The following is a 17094-nucleotide window of genomic DNA, read 5'->3' as shown; positions in this document are numbered from 1 at the left end:
ATGCTAGTTCTGAAAAGACTATATAATAGCACATGCTTGAGTTTTGATGTTGGACTCAAGGCTGATTAAGGATAAGTCAATGCTAGACTTGAGTTTGGTTGTTGATATGCTCGAGGATCATTAATTACGAGCGTATTTCATTGGTAAATTGATTAGTTTTCAGAAAGAGATCTTGTTGCTTATTCGATTATGAAGAAACTTTGATTGCATCAAGTTCATACAGATCTTAATTATGTAGCAGGTGCTATTTTCAAGATTTTCTTCGAGCTGAGGTAGGAAGGTCCAACATTTCTCAATTTTAAAGTTAGCCTTGCATGCCAATTTGGTTCATCAGAGTACCAACCACAAATTAATTTTACCCCACGGATTAATCTCACGAAAAATTTAGCTTGTTCAAAAGATATCTTTACAATATGATCTAACTGTATTTACTAAATTAAATAGTCGTCCCAGAAAAGAAAAATATGTAAAATTAAGAAAAAATAATATAAATAGGCGTTCACTCAATCACTTAAATTAAAAATATTGAGAAGCATATAATTCATATATAATTAGCCTATGTAAGATATACTTATACTGTCACTAAAATAATAATTAATGATTTCGACCGGCTATTTGTCTAAAGATTTAGGTGGGCTGTGGGCATAATCCTCCAGCAACCCGAGGCCCAAGCGCGCGAAAAGTCTGAAAAAATTGGCGCACAAACCAAAGAAATTTCCCCAAATTCCATTATAATTTCATTTGCAAATCCCTCCAAATTCATATTTCAAATATATAAATCAAAAAAAAAAATACCCTAAATTCACCTTTCAATGGCAGATTTCGAACCTCCATCTTTCTCTCTAGGTCTCGATTTCGACCTTGATTCGGAGCCCCAGTCTACCGTACTACCAAAACCCTCTGTGAGCTTACGGACAATCAAAGAAGTTGATGATGACGATGATGATTTTGAATTCCCGAAATTGGTTATGGACCCGCAAGTTTCGGATCCACCTAGATCTTCTCTCAAACGCCTCCGTCGTGGGTCCATCTCAAAATCCGAACCGGTAGCTCAAAAGTTGAAGCTAGGAGAGACATGGTGTAATGTGGACGATGATATTGAAGATTTCTCTTCCCAGGAGGATGAGCCTAAGGGTAAAAGACTTCACCTTTTTTTATAGGGTTTTATCCTTAGCTACCTTTCTGCATTTTGGTGTTTTAAATCCGTAAACTTGAGCCGGGAAAAGCATAGGAAGCCTAATAGTTTCTTCTGTATTTTGGGTTTGATGGATGAAATAATCAATCCATATTGATTTCTATTTCAATTAGCCTTCCTTTTTTTCTTTTATTTTTTTGGGGTTCTATTGGTTGAGATATGCACAGTTTCAGAGGTTGATTTTGGGATAGTCTAGTAGTAGCTGAAAAACTCTTATTTTCATTTACTAGGACTCATATTGTAAGTTATGTATCACATGAATATAAATTTAATGCTGAAGCTTAAATAGGTATCTGCAAGTTAGGAAGGAGTTTGTGAGATTAATGGAAATCAATGAAGGGAAGACTTTTGTATGTCAGTAATCTGCTATCTTGAAAACAAGATTCTGATATAAACTTGCTTTAGAAATCTAAACTTGCATGAGAAGTTTCATTAAGATCTGCTTTAGAATCCAAATGCATTGGCCTGTGTGTGCAACAAAAGTGATAATTGAGTGAATAATTGATGAGATAAGCCGACATCCCTTTGGACAAAGTAATTCCAAAAGATATGCTTTCTCTCATGATAAACGGGTACTTACAACAAAACATAATAAAAGCAACCATGTAGACTAACAAGTTAGTCTGATTAAGTATCAATTGGTGTTACACATACAGTAGGCTTGGTTTTAGGTGTCTCTTAGTTGATTAAGAGATTTTATAATGGTTGAGGGATAAGTGTGCAATTTTTTTCTTTAACAGCAGCATTTGAGTCAATTTATGTGCTCTTAGTCTATTCCATTTGATACTTGCATCCTTGAAAAGTACAGATTGTAGGATGGATGACCTTGTCCACCAAAAATGATGCATACATGAAGAAATCACCTAATTTTTTTCTCTACTGGGTTCAAACTCTAATCCCTTACAATCTTAATTCCAACCTTGTTAACCACTAGGGCATATCCTTGGGTGTTGGACAAGTGTGAGATTTAGGGAAACTTGAATTTGAATAAGACAATATTTAAAATTGTAATGGAATGAGTCCTAGTATGCAAAACAGATATAAAGGATTCACATAGCTGTCCACTTGTTATTATTCTCATAATAAGATTCACATAGAAGACCCTAACTAGCTTTGCAATTTAGTTATTGCACAAGGAAAGTATGTCGTCATTTTGCCTTATTCTATGTACTAGAAGCACCATTTATGTCTGTTTAGTGGACATTTTGTTGTGATGTACATCTTAAATTTCCTACTAGATGTGTGCTCAATAAATATGGTATGAAAAATGCACCATCATTATTAGATTATTTCTAGGGAGTTCTACTAATGTTTCTGTAAAACTATGTAGTCAGCGAGATCTCTGTCTAGTCTGACAAGTCAGATCTGGGGCAACCTCAAGATTTTGCACGTTCTTTTGTCATTTTTTGATTTGGGGATCCTGCTCTACACTTTGATCTCCATCTTTCTTTTAGTCTGACAAATCAGACCACATAGAAATGTTATGTTGTTATATGTTTTTATGAAAATTTATTAATGACCCTCATACATTTTTAATATTATTTGCATCAGATCATCCAAAATATCACAGTTCCGTGTGTAGCAGTTCAAAAATCCCATTACAGGGGCAAAGGGTGTTATCCTCTCAATCTGTAAGCAGGTGTACAGGAAGGAAGAATGAGGCTTCAAATGTTTCTTCCATTTCCCAGAGCATGGACACTAACACTAGTAATTTGGTCTTCCCGGAGCTAACTATTAGTCCATTGAGAAGGTTCCAGTTGATTGACTCTGATTCTGATGAGCCTTCCAAAAATGAATTTGTGGAAAAAGAATCAGATCATGTGGATTCTCCTTTGAGCTGTAATCCACAGCATAGTGGTGCAGGATTAAGTTGCCAGAGAAAAGCAGGACCTTCTGCTGGAACGTTGAAGACTAAAGATCTGTGGGAGGACTTTTGTTCAGATAAGACTTTTAATATTCATACACCTACTCTTGATGAGGTTTGTGAGGAATATTTCAAATCAGTAAAAGATGGAAAAAGAACTCAGACTACTAAGAGTGGTTTAACTGAAAGCAACATGCGACCTCAGGGCCCTCTTCTCCCTGCTCACTGTTACTTTTTCCATAAAGATCCAAGAATCCAAAAGCTAGTTCGTGATCGTTTGCCTAACTTTTTTCCCTTAGGTACTGACAATATTCCTGGACAAAACCAAGATGATGCATCAGTTATAGATTACATGTAATATATTTGCTTCTTGCTTCTCTGCTAGTCTTTTTTTCATGGATTATATGATTTATTCTAAAGGTCTATGTGCATGTTGTCTTCAGGGGTCAATTTTGTCAAGAAGTAAGCTCTAAAAAGACTTCTCAGAAATCTGCTGTTGTAACAAACTCTAGAAAGAGCAGAAAGAATGTGAAACAACCAAATAACGTGGAAGAATCACAAGGATCCGAGAGATGGGTGAACCCTAAGAGCTCTGCTGGTATTCCAAAAGATGCTGGCAGGAGAAGGGTGCAGGCAGCTGGCAAATCAGCAGGTCATTGGTACACAAATGGAGATGGAAGAAAAGTAAGTGGATATTCAGTCTTAGTATTTTGAGCAGGTCATTGATGTACTTGTTGAAGTTCTTTTGGTTAAATAGTTGTTGGTGATCTTAACAAATTCAAGAACTGTACTATAGATTCTGGTTGCTGTTGAAATTTGGTTAGAGTTTGTACTAGTTAGTTTGGCATACTTGATGCCTCTAAATCATAGTTGGGATATGGATGTCAGTGGGATATTGATTCGTGATATCCTATCTAAAAGAGTTGATCTACTGTTTTTTTATCAGGTTTATGTTGCCAGCAATGGACAGGAGTTTTCTGGCCCAAGTGCATATAGATGTTACAGAAAGGTACATTTTTTCTATCTTCTTCATTGCTTTAGTCAATAATGGATGTGTACATTTAACTCATTGTTCTCTGTTTTTCTTCATTGCTTTATCAGTAATGGATGATTGGATGTGTACCTTTAACTCTTAGTTCTCCTTCTGCCTCGATATATTGTCATTGATAAAGTTTTGATACTTCTGAATATATACACAATCATCTGATGAACACATATCCTGTATTTTCACCCTTTTGCAGGAGAGTGGAGCTGGGTTAAAAAAGTCAACAAAGAAGAATGCTGGCAAAAGGAAGGCAGCTTCAAAGAAGAAATAGAACCTCTGTATAAACGAATATGCGCTGTGTGTACTTGCCATGTTCATGTTAATATGTTCTGGAAAAGAAATTTTGTATCAACCAAGTATTGTATACCAGTAATTTGTTTTCTGTGATGAAAGCAGATGATAAAAAAAGAAGCTCTATTCTTGATGTTCGACAACTTGTTTAAATTCTTTAATCTGAGGTACAAGATGATTGATCTCTCTGAATTCCGCTACAGGTATATTGGAGATAGATTAAATAACATTTGCCTAGGTGAGAAATGAGAACATTTGCTCTTAAAAAAGATACTTTAGAAATACAGATAAGACCAAAAGATTGTGAGCTAAAAAGAATAAAAAGCATAACAAAGGGTAGATGGCTACTCCTCACTTAACTAGATGTCTTGGTTTTGAATTTTGGGTATGAAAAAGTTTTTGGTATGAAGTGCTACCTTGGAATAGACCCTATTTGTGGTGAATTGAACACCACATGAAAACTTAAATATATGTCCAGTATTAACTTGATATACCTTTAAAAAGCAATAAATAAAATAACAATTTTATTATATCATTCTTTAAATATATATAAAAAAAAAAAAAAACGTAAGTAATTTCAAATACTCATATATAGTATAGTTAGATCTTCTTCTTTAACCTCTTATATAATTGATGAGAAAAGGTTAGAATGGGAACATGCACAAGTGCTTGCGCCAATAAGCCAAAAATGAGTGCACATGCTTATTCCCTCGGATACTCTGAGAACTAATACACAATCAATCTTTGCAAGTGCACGCACATTCGCCAGCCTGCATGGCCATTTTATTTTAATTTATGCGATATTATTTAATTTGATATAAATTTTTTAAAAAATAAATTTTAAAATTTGTGAGGTAAATAAATTTTAGATATTTATGTAGTTATAAATTATTATATTAGGGATAATGAAATAGAGAAAAATTTCAAAATAATCCATTATCTTTGAACTAAGATTCAAAATCATTCTTGTTTTTTTTCACATAGAGTATTAATAGTTCATCATGTTTGTAATATTAGCGCACTTTTTGATCCTCCTCTCCTAAATTTTCATCTATTTTTTAACATTGATTTTATAGTGTATGGAATGTTAAGTCGTCTTCTCCTATGTTTAATAGAAACGATAACCTCATGAGAAAGAAAGTGAGAAGGAGAGTGTTCCTTGTTCTGGATAGTCCAAACATGGTCACAACTAAACTAAAAAATTACCTTTATTTTTTGAACTATATCAATTTATTATTGACAAATGACATTGAAATTAAAGAAAAAATTAGATTATTGCAGAACCTTTTGATGAAAAAAAAAGAGAGAGACAAAAGTTTGAAACAAACCAAAACTATACTAATACTATAAATATGAAAGACTATTAATGCTTTATGTGAAAGAATAGAGACGACTTTAAGTGTAAGTCCAAAAATTAGGGACAGTTTTAAGCTTTTTCTCATGATAAATATGTAAAATATTAAAATTATCCTCTAAAATGAGTACTAGTGAATTATACTTGTTTTTTTATTATTATTTATTTTTCTCCTTACAAAAGTATGAAAATTTGCTTTAAATGCTTCCTAACAAATCATGCCATTGCGGGGCAAATTGCATGTTACATAGTATTAACTTGTTTCCGGAAAGAGAAATATGCTATTTTTTGATGAATTAAAAAGAAAAACGTGTCATATTTACTCAAGTGTTACTTTAATCGTTGAATAATTGATTAGGCAATAGTTATCTTTTAAATCTAAAATTATGCAAATCTCACTTGATCTTATTTTTAATCTCTTATCTAATATCAATATATTTATAGAGGTCATACCTAATTTGAATTAATGTCGTTCAAATTTAGCCTTAGAAGAAAGCACTTTTAATAAGAAATTTTCTTGTTTACATAACACAAATTCACGATTTTATATTCATTCGTTACAACTTTCGATGATTAATTAAATTTGTTAGAAGAGAATTTTATTCAATGAAATAACTATATGTCATAAATTTTTCCACGTCCAGTAATGTACTATCTTTCTACAACCTTCACAATATTTCTTTTACTTCAATTCATTTACTTTTAATTATATAATTATTTATGACTTGTTTTAAATTAAATTAAGTTAATTAATAGTTTAGCATAAAATAGAAAAAGGAAATTGCAGGGCAAAGTCATTACACGCTCCCGCTAAGAAAGGTGCGTGGGACCCATATACCTAACGGCAGCCTGCCATTCCTGTTAAACTATTTTTAACTGCTCTGTTAAGAACCAAACCACGTCGTTTCGATACAAGACTTTATAATCGACGTCGTAGTAGGATACTCTTACGTTTCCATATTTTTTTTCAATTTCGTCTCGAGACAAATTCAAAGTTTAAATGTATATCATAATAACTAAGCTTAAGATCAAATATTTATCAACATAAATAATAGTAACATGACCTAATCAAATCTTTATGACAAAAGTAGAAGATACAGACCTTTTCCTATTTTGTAAAATAAATAAATTGTTTTTAATAATTAAATATTTCAGAGCTATTGTGTTTGTGAACCGATATGCTTTTAGCTTCTCCCCTCTCTTTCTTTCCATTTTTATTGATTTCTAATTTAGATAATTGATATTTAAATTGAAATTCGATTGAATTCGAATTTATCTTGTGAACAGTGACTCGATTGAAGATGACGAAAAATGATTTTCGATTCAATTTTTCTCCTTAATGACAAAAAAGAAGATTGAGGTTATCTATTAGGATAAACTACTCCTAACAAATGCAATTGCATATAAAAAATTTAAATCAAAATTTTAAAAAGAATTAAAGAGTATTTACTATTCCATCACGATAGAACGACGGTGTACTCTGGCAATAGATGATTTACTATAAATGAGAGACGTTGACCGTACATATAATCTTTACTTATACGGAGCTATACGTATACATCTCTCTCACACACACATATACACAGAAAACACTCTGCTTTTCTCTCTTCCTCCTCAAAAACCAAAAGAGATCACAGACACCCGCACCCCCACGCTTCCTCCTCCTCCCCCGGGACCCACCCCAGCCCCCTACCCCCTTGTATCAGCTGTGAAAGTCTTAGAGAAGCAATAAACCAAAAAACGGAGTAATGGGTGAATCTGTGCATCAAAGATGAAGGTCACTGCTAATAATAAAGCTGAGCTTCCAGCAATTACATCATCCAAACTAGTAAACCCTTTACCCGATTCAGATCTTTTACAAAACCCCTTTTGCTATCGGAAACCGCCTCGCCGGAAAATCAAGAACTCTGGTACCGCTGGAGTGAGGTTACGGAGAGATATTACAGGAGCTCCAGGTGGGAAAAGGAGCAGACCCAATACCCCTTTACTACGTTGGAAGTATAACGAGGATGTAAATGACAATGCTTGTACTTGGGAGGACAAATCCACGGTGGAGGTTGGTCGGAAATCTGGCCAGAAAGTTAGAACTTTGGTTTCTGCTAGGAAGCTTGCTGCCGGACTATGGAGGCTTCAGTTGCCGGAAATTCCTAATATTCCAGCTCAAAAGTTACCTCAGGTAGTTCATTTAATAAAAAGATTGCAACTTTAGGGTTTTTCTAAGTTTGGTCATTTATATATTGAATGCCACTAATTTTGATCAGTTATTTATTGAATGTAATTAATTGCTTTAATTACATTGACTTGGCATTTGCTTGAATGAGCCAATGGTCTATTGAAAATAACCTCTCTACCTGTAAGGAAGGGGTAATGTATGCGTACAATATAACTTACTGTGTGAGACTACACTGGCTATGTTGTTGTAATAAGCAATTATGAGTGTATGATTTATTAGGATTGAAATTGAATAGTAAAATCTCAGTACTTTTTCTCTTGTTCAAGTTGAGATTATTTTCTGGTCCCTTTGGTATAATTATGGTTGCCTTCATTTCTGTTTGCTTTAGACTTTTTCATTTTCATCTGTTGGTAGTTTTGTTAGTCCCTGCTATTTTAGGACCATAACCATCTCCAAGTTTGTATTTTTATAGCGAACGACAACTTTGATAAGTGTTGTATCATTCTAGATCTGATTGCTCGAACTTGTAAAAAATGTTGTCTGGTGCGTGTTAGATCCTCCAAAAGTAGTACATATTTGGAGGATCCAAATACGGGTATAGTAGCATTAAGCAATTTTTTTCAATTATTTTTTCCTTTCCTTCGTGCAGGCTGGTCATATTGATGTACCATTTTTCGACCATCATCACATTAAAGAGAATGATTCTCACATTGATGATTCAGTGCAGAGTCCTCGATCTGTTTCCGGTCCAAGAAATGGTCTTTATCACAAGGTATGTTTGATGCCTTTTTCAGGTTTTTTTTTTCATGTTGTCTATGCTGCCTAAGCTCCTTTATGCAAGTCCTAAAGCTATGTCGAATAATCCAAAGCAATGTGATAGGCTCCTTTACATTAGGGAAATCCTGGAATTATCGGGAGATAATGAATGCTTTAATATTCTTTTTGAGTATCAGAGACCCAATGTGGCTGGGCCCTTCCCTTGACCTGGCCATAGCAAGGAGCTTAGTGCACTGTGCTGCACTTTTCTATCAGATACTTTTGGTCTCGGTTCTTAGTTTATTCATGCTACATTTTCACCATTGCTCGTCTCGTTGTTTTCATATTTTCTGATCTAACAAAGGAGTTACCTCTATATTCTGTAGCTAGAGCCCTCATTTCAATATCCAAACTCTGCTATGGAGGGGGCAACAAAGTGGGATCCAGTTGGCTGGACAATAGCTGAGGAAATAAAGGAGATCTACGGCCATCAGAAGGTTCCTAATAAACAGTCGAAGACTACTGCAATGATTTCTATCCTTGAGGCAGAATTAGAGCAAGCTCGCACCCGAATTCATCAACTTGAGATGGAGCGACGGTCATCAAAAAAGAAACTCGAACAGTTTTTGAGAAAACTTAGTGAAGAGAAGGCAGCATGGAGAAGCCGAGAACACGAGAAAATTCGTGCAATTATAGATGATATGAAAGCCGACTTGTCCAGAGAGAAGAAAAACCGACAGAGGCTGGAAGTAGTTAACTCCAAGTTAGTTATTGAGTTGTCTGATGCCAAGTTATCAGCCAAGCGCTATTTGCAAGATTACGAAAAAGAAAGAAAGGGTAGAGAGTTGATAGAGGAAGTGTGTGAAGAATTAGCCAAGGAAATTGGAGAAGACAAGGCTGAAGTCGAGGCATTAAAGAGAGAATCTCATTCACTCAGAGAGGAAGTAGATGAAGAAAGAAAGATGTTGCAGATGGCTGAGGTTTGGCGTGAGGAACGGGTTCAGATGAAGCTAGTTGATGCTAAGGTGACACTGGAAGAGAAATATTCCCAGATGAATAGGCTAATTGCAGAGTTAGAGTCTTTTCTAAGTTCCAGAGGTATGAACCCCGATGAGGAAGTGATCAAAAGAGCTGAGCAACTCCAACAGGAAGCGGCTTCGGTGAATATTCATGATATCAGTGAATTCACTTATGAACCTCCAAATCCAGATGATATATTCTCAGTGTTCGAGGACCTTAATTTTGTTGAAAATAATGAAAGGGAGGTTGAGCCATGTCCTGCTTACAGTTCTGCTAGCCATCCTTCCAAAATTTGCACATTCAGTCCTGATGATGGTGTATACAATAAAGACAACTTCCTCAGACATTCTCTTGCGTATGTCAATCAGAGCGATTTAGATGAAGATGGAAGTGAATGGGAAACAGTGAGCCATCTCGACGAGCAAGGCTCTAGTTATTCTGCTGAAGGAAGCGTCTGCTCTGTCAACAAGAACTGCAGGCACAGCAATGTCTCAATGGAAATAGGTGAAGTATGTTCAGGGCCAGGTCGACAACTTAAGAAGGTGACGTCTATATCTAGGCTTTGGAAATCAAATGGAGACAACTACAAAAAGATATCAGTTGAAGGAATAAACGGGAGGTTATCAAATGGAAGACTATCGAATGGTGCCACTCTTTCTCCAGATTGTAGTTCTAGTAAAGGTGAATTCAGTCCTTCAGGGAGCTCACTTGACTCGAGCAATCCACCAATAACACGAGGGATGAAAGGGTGCATTGAATGGCCGCGTAACTCTCACAAGCACAGTTTAAAATCAAAACTTTTGGAAGCAAGAATGGAGAGCCAGAAGGTCCAGTTACGCCACGTCTTGAAACAGAAGATCTAGAAGACTACTACTACAAGTTTTGATTTTGCCCGAATCATCGGTCTCACTCAGCTGAGATATCAATAAAAACTGAAACAGTAGTCCACATTTTATGCTTACTGAAACTTCTTTGTATCAATCAGAACTATATAGTAATTTCATGTAATTTAGAAGGTGCATTATTGGCCACTGATTATTTCTTTTTAAGGTATGATTTAGTGGCCAATTATTACATCATTCACAGAAGTTTCAGTACGAGGAGAGAACAACTTTGTATAATTGAATTCCTTTATTCCTTTGTTTCTGCCTGAAATAATTGTCCTTCTGTATGTCTTCCTTTTAATAAAGACAATTATTGAGGAATGATTAAAAATATAAAAAGGAAAATAAAGAGATTTAAGTAATCATGGAATGATTTATCCAAAATAACCTGATGTTTACAATAGATCAATGAATATATGACACACGTCTTCACATATACTTTTACCAGTAAGTCGTTGTTACTCAATGTCCTTTAGCTAGCACATGCTAAAAAGAACAAGTAAATACCCGTCTCGTGCTTGACTCTATCTGTAAGACAGGTGTGTGCAGCCACTTAGTGAGGAGACAAGACCGGAGACATTCTCATCTTGATTTATAACATAATCATAATAAATTAGTATAATTTGAAATAAATACTGGGTGCGCATAAGTTTTTACAAATTCACCATGCCAAAATATTAACACAACTGAAATCTGACCTCCTAATATTCATTAAAACTATTTGTTCTTTATGTATTGCAAGGGTAAAATGCAAGAGTAATTGTTTTTAGGTATTAAATGTCGTGCCAAAGGGAAATGATGGGGGAAGTTTTGCAGCTTTTCTAGAAACACAATGACTCAAATTGACCCATAGTGCTGAATTTTGTCTCTATTCTAATAATTTGATGTGATTTTTATTAAACAAGATTATGAGTATAATTTTGTGTTTCCTTGATTTTCTTTTTCAAATTTTTTCTATGATCCCATGATTGTTAATAGCGTATTTGATTGCCAAATGTGGGACACTTATTTTGATATTTTTGATATTTCGAATTGATCTTGAAGAAAATCTTTTTTTGATTATTTTAATTTTAATTTTTTAAAATATTTAATATCTTTATATCTTTATATATATTCAAAAATTTATGTGATATTCGAGACAATGATTCAATCACAAACCTAGAAGACTTGACATTTTTTTCCTAGCATAATCAGGAAATGAGATTTTGTCAATAAAAATAATTTAGGAAACTAGACTAGGGAGAAAATCATGACAAAAAGAAGCCCTCCCCCCCCCCCGCCCCTCTACATATAGGATAAAACATTTATTAGTGGACTAGATATTAAAAAACCACCCCCCCCCAAAAATAATAATAATAATAATAATAATTGAGGATAGAATCCTATGCATTAGACCAATAACCTTTTTTGAACAGTAATTATTCCTTTTTTTTTGGATCATGGTATCTTTATATTTCACAAAATACATTACTGGTATTTTAACATTTATGGGGAATCACTAGAGATTAGGAACATATTTGGTTGAACTATCAAATTCAGCAAATTTTTAGAAGTTATAACTACTCTCTTAGTCTCAAATTATCTATCGTGATTTTCTTTTAACCGTCTCTTAAAAAATATTTATTAAGATGAATATTTAAATAGTTTATTCTTCATTGAAATTTTAAAATTTTTGACATCATCATAATAACTACAAGGAAGAAAATAAGAAAAAAAATATTTTATTTTATCTTGAACTTTTAAAATGTCAAATAATTTAAAATAACTATTTTTTGAAAATACGACGAATAATTTATGATAAAAAGAATAATTAATTAATAAATATAAATTTTGATATGAAGAGTGTTCTTGTCCTTGTTTTGTTTCTACATGTGATCGTTTCGAACTAATTTTTTTTTTGGGTGGATTATTCATTAGAAATATTGGAAGAATTTACCTTTTTCAGCTTTTAAAAATGAGATTCTTACGTAATTGTACAAGTAATAGAAATGGTTGCATATATTGATACGGGATAAATGATATACAATCGTGTATATATAATATATGTGTGTTGTTTATACAATATTTTATATATTGCATCAGTTTATCGTCTTTAACAAACTATCGTTTTTAATCTCAATCAACTTAAATCTTCTCGAAACAATCTCAAATTTTAGATTATGAGCTCCTCTCGATGTTTTGATCCTTTTGATATATTATTCACTTGAAACGATTCGCGTTTGTGGTACATTAAATATTAAAATCGAACTTTAATGGTTGAAACATAGAGTCTTAAGTTTACTTTCACGTACGTTTTCAATGCCTAAACACGATTCTCGATATTTTGAGTCTTTCGATATATTACTCGTTTGAAACGATATACGTTTACGGCCCGATCTTTTGAAATCAATTTTTGTAAAACAAATTAATGACTGAACATGAAGTCTTAATAGCCAATAATGTAATCAATAAGCTTTAATCATAGAGAAGGCGGCAAAGAGAAGAAAGTAAAATGCACTTTACTTGCAGCAACATTGTACGAATGATCATCTAAAATAATAAGTGATAATTAAATTATTTTGAATGAATCTTTTTGACTCAATGAACATCTTATCTAATTCATGAACCTTCGTCACTCATATTAATTTTTTTTATTTATCCCCATTGAATTCATGATTAAAGGAGCATCACACTCTTTGTTATATTTACATGCATTGCATGTGCATCTTCTCTTCATTTTCCTAGATCCAGTCTTTTCATCTTCTTATGAATATTAATTCCACAAATTAAAGAATACTTAGATATATTTTGTTTGTTCAATTTGTAATATACAGTCAAGTGAAATGCCGCAGTATAACAATTTTTTAGAGGTCACTAATTACTTGCTCTATGTTTTTTGCTGCTTCTCTGACGAGATTAAAAGACACTGCCGAAGCCGTCTTAAATGTCAAATAAATCTCTACCTATATACCTCTAAATCTAACAAGCCCGATTTCTGGTTATATTGGATATGATCCCATTTATGACATTCCTCCACTTTACATGCTTTATGCTGTAGTTGTGCACTTGGATACCTTAAATGCATCATTTTCTGGGCATTACATATCCTACGTGAAGGATCTACACCTACTGAGGTAATTTGATGCCTGGAGCTTCTTAGATGTTTGTTTTATTATACTTATGCCAAGAAAGAAGGATACTAGTGTATTAGAAGATGCTCAGTGGGTGATGAAAATGTATTTAAATATTTAATCACTTACTACATGGTAGTCATTTAATCTCACTTTCCCAATCATTAAAGAAGAATATTTGTAAAGGAAAACTTTTTGTTTGTCGTGTTTCCATTTCTCTGTTACTTGAACTAGTTTGCCATGTTTCACTTTCCGCAAGAGATGGGAAAGATATGAAGGAAGTTTGTGGACTTGTGGTTCCAAAGCTAGTAGGAGGTTGCTAGCCGTGGAATACATCTGGAAAAATATCTGAGAGTCTTGTATGCATCCACATTAGTTGGAATCAGGATGTGGTTAATGACTTCTTTACTTGGAAGTGTTTCTTTTTCCTTCATATGAGATGTCCTTAAGACCTAACGGTTATGATATGCTAACTTGTGCTAGGAAAACAGAAATTCCAAGAGTTAGTTGGTTTCTTGACACTCAGCATAACCTCCTGGTGCATATTAGAATATTTATTGAAGTAAGCCATGTAATAATCGAAAAGCTGAATTAGCACTCGTGACCTAGTAGTTAATAAAGTGGGAGGAGAACCAAGAGATCTTTAAGTTCGATTCTGGGGTTCTCTTCTGCCTAAGCCTATACTTGTGTTGGTGGGAGATTACAGGTATCCAGTGAAATAGTCTTAATTGTGCAAGCTGTTCTGTACAACTATGCCATAAAAAGAAAAAGAAAAGTGAATTCGTACATATACAGCAGTTGGTGCTTGACTGCACTTTTGGTAAGCAGGGGTAAGGATGAATGCTAAGATTCACTTTGCTTGCTAATTTCTTTGAAGTCCACTTTCTTATTGAGGAATTACACATCATTGGCGACAATGCTAGTAGGTAACTGTGTCAAAGGTGAATTCTATGACTTGTCGTGCTTGTTACTTGTATTTGCTTTAGTATCTTGTCATACTGTTCTCATAAGTTGCATGTTCTGATACTAGGTACACCCTGTATCCATGAGCCAGGTGATGTCGGAAGGAGCTTATATCTTATTTTATAGGAGGTAAAGAACTTAATGAGCTTTGGGCTTGCCAAAAGCACTGTAGAAATTGAAATCTAGATATCAATTTGGCCCATTCATAACCTTGTTTCACCACTTATTTGTAATTTTGTAGATCATCTCCACGGCCAGAAAGAAAGATTAGTCGAAGACAAGCTCCTGGAAATGTCAAGCACTGCCCACCAAGATCGACAAAGATTTCTAGGCCAGAGCAGATAAAAGCGGAGCATCTTTATGTTGGTGTGGATCCTTATACGTATCATAGGCCGGAAATGAACAGTGACATCATTGATTGCACCTCTGGTGGACTCGTCAAGAATGCTAATCGAAATAGACCACCGGTTGTGGGAACCTATACGAAGTCAATGACCACAGAGTTTTCTGATGCTACATCAAGTGATTGGTCCCTCTTTATAAGCTCAGATGAAGCATCATTTACTACTGAGAGTACCAGAGACTCTTTAATTACTGTTGATTATGCGGATGCAAGCGCTGCTGATCCGTTCTCTTCAATGATCAACAGCTTATGCGCATCAGAGTATTCCTCTAACAGAACTGTTGCGTGCAGTATGTTTTCAAGTAGTAAACCGCATACAAGATTCTTTACTGAAAGGAAGGGTTCTGTTTTGGATTCAACTGTCGGAGCTAGCATTCCGAAACAAGTCACTGTTCCTTGTTCTGAAGGTTTTCATAGTGATAGTAGTACCAGTGTACATGTAGAATATGATACTGAGCCTAGGTATGAACAAACTTACTATCCACCAAATTTCTAGTTTCTTGAAATTCGAAGTCATGTTGCCCGTGTACGAAGCATCTCGTGTTCATGCAAGATTAAGGGTTGCATTCTAAGGGAGTGTTATGTAGGCAGCTTCCCCTGACTGCAAGTATCAGTGGCTGAAAGCTCGTGCCTATAAAACACATGAAGACAACCTTACTGTGTTTCAGAGGCTCCCCTTCACCTCGCTAAATTGCTGTAATTGGATTATTTTGAAAGATGTTGACTACACAGAGGTGTCTTAACCATCAAATTCTCAGAATAAGATTGTATTATACAATCTATTTTATTTGCAATATATAATGTAGCATTCTGGTCATACAAAAAGGACTTAACAGACGAATTTCATAGTCTTTTCCAGATTGAGTCACATTCAAAGTTCATGTCAAAGTTCAAAACAAGAGCCTCTAAAAAGACAGGGCAGGGGCTTCATCGAAATCAAAAGTAAACCATATCTCATTAACTCTGTTCTTGAACTCAAACGGGGAGTTGTATTGCGCGACTGTATACATGGTACTATTATCTGCAGCTCGGCTTTTATCGATGGCTGCTGCCCATTTAGTGCCAGCAATACTGGCACTCAGGGCAGCGGCTTCATTTGGAATAACATCATCAGTTGCATATCCGCTGAATTGCCTGACTAAGACATAAGTTTTGCCCCATTTTTGAAGGTGAAGCCCTTTAGCTGAAGGAGGATTTGGCTGCTGCTTCTTTGGTACATACACACTCACAACAAAAGAGGAAGCCTTCACTTGACCAATAACTGGTAGTGTCAACTCTATTGTCTCATGGTAATTGTTCATCCCATGAATGTAATCAACTAGCCTGCCAAAAACAAGTTCACAATAGATCCTCACATTACAAATATGTATCACAAATTTAGATTACTTGCTTCTACTTGTATTTTCTAATTTTTTATATATATATGAGTAATTAATAAACCTGAGGAAACCAGTTGTTGAGGCGGAATAAAATGAAATATCATCAATTGGTGCAGTAGACATCCACATAAGGGAATTGTAACGACGAATTTCATAGTCTTTTCCAGATTCAATCAACTCATAATTTGGGCACTCCTTGCTTTGGCAAGGTGGAGGATAGAAATCCAATTTTGTTGAATAACCATTGCATAATTTTGAAACAAGGAACAGAATTAAACACAACTTGCTCATTAACAAATTCATAGTAACACCTAGCAGCATCTTTACTAGTATTTTTTATTTTTTTGGTGTGCTAGAAATTATAGAGAATTAAGCACGAAGAGGAGTGAGGGTGTATCCACTGATTTATTGGAGAATTTTGGGAGTAGAAAAGTTAAAAATCAATCCAGTGTTAGGACGCTAGAGGCCTTGGTTATGCCACGTCTTAAGCAACATTATCCTGTACAGTAATATTTATACCATTTTTTTAAAAAAGAAGATCAAAACATGAGTTTTACGTTTGTCGGTGGTTCTTCATTTTAAATCTGAAGTATCATCATTTATCTAGTTTAGTTCATCAAACATTATCATTATTTTTTATTCTAGTATTATAATCAC

The 17094-nt window shown here is 34.5% G+C and overlaps 3 protein-coding genes across 3 annotated transcripts; 2 read left to right on the top strand and 1 right to left on the bottom strand.

The window, feature by feature from the left end:
* The first annotated feature begins 684 nt into the window (after positions 1–684).
* On the top strand, positions 685–4528 carry LOC129893333 (uncharacterized). The gene is made up of 5 exons (XM_055968839.1): positions 685–1134; positions 2747–3413; positions 3503–3743; positions 4006–4068; positions 4301–4528. The coding sequence occupies exons 1-5, from the start codon at positions 813–815 to the stop codon at positions 4373–4375; spliced, it is 1368 nt and encodes a 455-aa protein (XP_055824814.1). The 5' UTR covers positions 685–812; the 3' UTR covers positions 4376–4528.
* A 2813-nt stretch (positions 4529–7341) lies between these two features.
* On the top strand, positions 7342–10838 carry LOC129892211 (uncharacterized). Its single transcript, XM_055967767.1, has 3 exons — positions 7342–7925; positions 8572–8694; positions 9065–10838. Exons 1-3 carry the CDS (start codon positions 7521–7523, stop codon positions 10559–10561), a joined length of 2025 nt encoding a protein of 674 aa, XP_055823742.1. The 5' UTR covers positions 7342–7520; the 3' UTR covers positions 10562–10838.
* Positions 10839–15809: 4971 nt separating this feature from the next.
* On the bottom strand, positions 15810–16825 carry LOC129893310 (uncharacterized). Its single transcript, XM_055968822.1, has 2 exons — positions 16499–16825; positions 15810–16381 (listed from the first exon to the last, which is right to left on the bottom strand). The coding sequence occupies exons 1-2, from the start codon at positions 16756–16758 to the stop codon at positions 15964–15966; spliced, it is 678 nt and encodes a 225-aa protein (XP_055824797.1). The 5' UTR covers positions 16759–16825; the 3' UTR covers positions 15810–15963.
* Positions 16826–17094: the final 269 nt, after the last annotated feature.

The sequence above is a fragment of the Solanum dulcamara genome, chromosome 6, assembly GCF_947179165.1.
Source record: "Solanum dulcamara chromosome 6, daSolDulc1.2, whole genome shotgun sequence".
Classification (NCBI taxonomy): domain Eukaryota; kingdom Viridiplantae; phylum Streptophyta; class Magnoliopsida; order Solanales; family Solanaceae; genus Solanum; species Solanum dulcamara.
This window is presented reverse-complemented; position numbering and strand designations above follow the sequence as displayed.

Excerpts from the sequence above, each read along its gene's own strand:
- LOC129893310 (XM_055968822.1), bottom strand. The coding sequence starts at position 16,758 with ATGCTGCTAGGTGTTACTATGAATTTGTTAATGAGCAAGTTGTGTTTA. Across the intron at positions 16,382-16,498 it reads TCAACAACTGGTTTCCTCAG|GCTAGTTGATTACATTCATG; the intron begins GTTTATTAATTA and ends TGTTTTTGGCAG.
- LOC129893333 (XM_055968839.1), top strand. The coding sequence starts at position 813 with ATGGCAGATTTCGAACCTCCATCTTTCTCTCTAGGTCTCGATTTCGAC. Across the intron at positions 1,135-2,746 it reads CCAGGAGGATGAGCCTAAGG|ATCATCCAAAATATCACAGT; the intron begins GTAAAAGACTTC and ends TATTTGCATCAG. Across the intron at positions 3,744-4,005 it reads CAAATGGAGATGGAAGAAAA|GTTTATGTTGCCAGCAATGG; the intron begins GTAAGTGGATAT and ends TTTTTTTATCAG.
- LOC129892211 (XM_055967767.1), top strand. The coding sequence starts at position 7,521 with ATGAAGGTCACTGCTAATAATAAAGCTGAGCTTCCAGCAATTACATCA. Across the intron at positions 7,926-8,571 it reads CAGCTCAAAAGTTACCTCAG|GCTGGTCATATTGATGTACC; the intron begins GTAGTTCATTTA and ends TCCTTCGTGCAG. Across the intron at positions 8,695-9,064 it reads GAAATGGTCTTTATCACAAG|CTAGAGCCCTCATTTCAATA; the intron begins GTATGTTTGATG and ends TATATTCTGTAG.